The 1,642-nt window shown below is 55.7% G+C and overlaps 1 protein-coding gene across 1 annotated transcript; it reads right to left on the minus strand.

Moving 5' to 3' along the window:
• Positions 1-44: 44 nt before the first annotated feature.
• Positions 45-1,395, minus strand: H310_14224 (hypothetical protein; the record flags this gene model as incomplete). The annotated part of the gene is made up of 3 exons (XM_008882034.1): positions 45-260; positions 952-1,153; positions 1,211-1,395. 3 exons carry the CDS (start codon positions 1,393-1,395, stop codon positions 45-47), a joined length of 603 nt encoding a protein of 200 aa, XP_008880256.1.
• Positions 1,396-1,642: the final 247 nt, after the last annotated feature.

A 1,642-nucleotide genomic window follows, 5' to 3' on the forward strand; every position in this document is an offset into this window, starting at 1 on the left:
GATCTCGTTCAGCACGAAAATGCCCGTGTAGCTGCCGACCCCAATCAGTTCCACGGCAGGTCGTTGATGGCAGATTGGCGGATGCTGCGCGACGCGGGCGCGCTGATCTTGTCCAGCAAGACTTGAACGAAGTCCATACGGGACGGCACATCTGACTCGACAAATGCAGCGATTTCTTCGTCGGTGGACAGAACACGGAACGATTCGTCGTCGTTGTCGTCTTCGCTGGCGGACGACATAATGGACGTTGAACGAGACGACTGGATCCGGCCCCAGCACGCCGACCGAGACGCAGCGGTCGTCGTGCTGGGGCCGGATCCAGGCGTGAAGGACGACGACGTGGCTGTGTAGGCAGACGGAACGAACTCACGCGATGACGCAGTGAGACCTCGGCTGCCCTCGCATCTCACTCTTTCTTTTCTGCCAATCACAATGTCGTATTTTGATTCGGGACCCGGGCCGATAAAAGCTCAACACAATCCATTCATTAGATTTTATCGGCCGAATATCAACTCTCATGGTGTTTCATCGGCCCAGCGGCCGATAAATTCTCAACACTCAGATTGCAGGGTATAGAGAATTCAGGTTGTTTCATGACGAGCTACGTTGTTGAGAATTTGTCGGCCACGTGGCCGAGAGGAAACCCACTAATATGATTGGTTGATATTACACCAGCAGAAAAACTGATATTTCAACATGACCGACCGTCAGGAGACGGCCCTCGACGACATCCGCAACTCCAGGCTTTCGAACGCCACTAAGCTCTCCTACGCAATCGGTATGCGGAGGATCTACGATTGGATCAACACCCTCAGTCAAATGGAGCGCGACCGCATGCTCAGCAGTGACGGCACCATAAGTCTTGTTGGCTTCACCTACCATGACTTACGCGCTTTTATTGTGTTTACCCTCAATGTACGTGATATTAAGGTGGCCACAATGTCAGGCTACCGATAGCGCCACGCCGACAAGGAACCTCAAGTCCGCGACGCCGCGGACTTGAGGTTCCTTGTCGGCGTGGCGCTCCATGATGGGCACAAAGAGCGAGACGAGGATCCGCTCGAATGGCGGACGAAATCGCATCCACTTGCTGAAACCGATGAGAGACAGGAGACCGCCCTGGCGCTGGTTCGCCGACTTGTCCGTGACGAAGCTGGATCTCGTTCAGCACGAAAATGCCCGTGTAGCTGCCGACCCCAATCAGTTCCACGGCAGGTCGTTGATGGCAGATTGGCGGATGCTGCGCGACGCGGGCGCGCTGATCTTGTCCAGCAAGACTTGAACGAAGTCCATACGGGACGGCACATCCGACTCGACAAACGCAGCGATTTCTTCGTCGGTGGACAGAACACGGAACGATTCGTCGTCGTTGTCGTCTTCGCTGGCGGACGACATAATGGACGTTGAACGAGACGACTGGATCCGGCCCCAGCACGCCGACCGAGACGCAGCGGTCGTCGTGCTGGGGCCGGATCCAGGCGTGAAGGACGACGACGTGGCTGTGTAGGCAGACGGAACGAACTCACGCGATGACGCAGTGAGACCTCGGCTGCCCTCGCATCTCACTCTTTCTTTTCTGCCAATCACAATGTCGTATTTTGATTCGGGACCCGGGCCGATAAAAGCTCAACACAATCCATTC

The sequence above is a fragment of the Aphanomyces invadans genome (genome assembly GCF_000520115.1).
Source record: "Aphanomyces invadans strain NJM9701 unplaced genomic scaffold supercont1.63, whole genome shotgun sequence".
In the NCBI taxonomy this organism is placed as follows: domain Eukaryota; phylum Oomycota; class Saprolegniomycetes; order Saprolegniales; family Verrucalvaceae; genus Aphanomyces; species Aphanomyces invadans.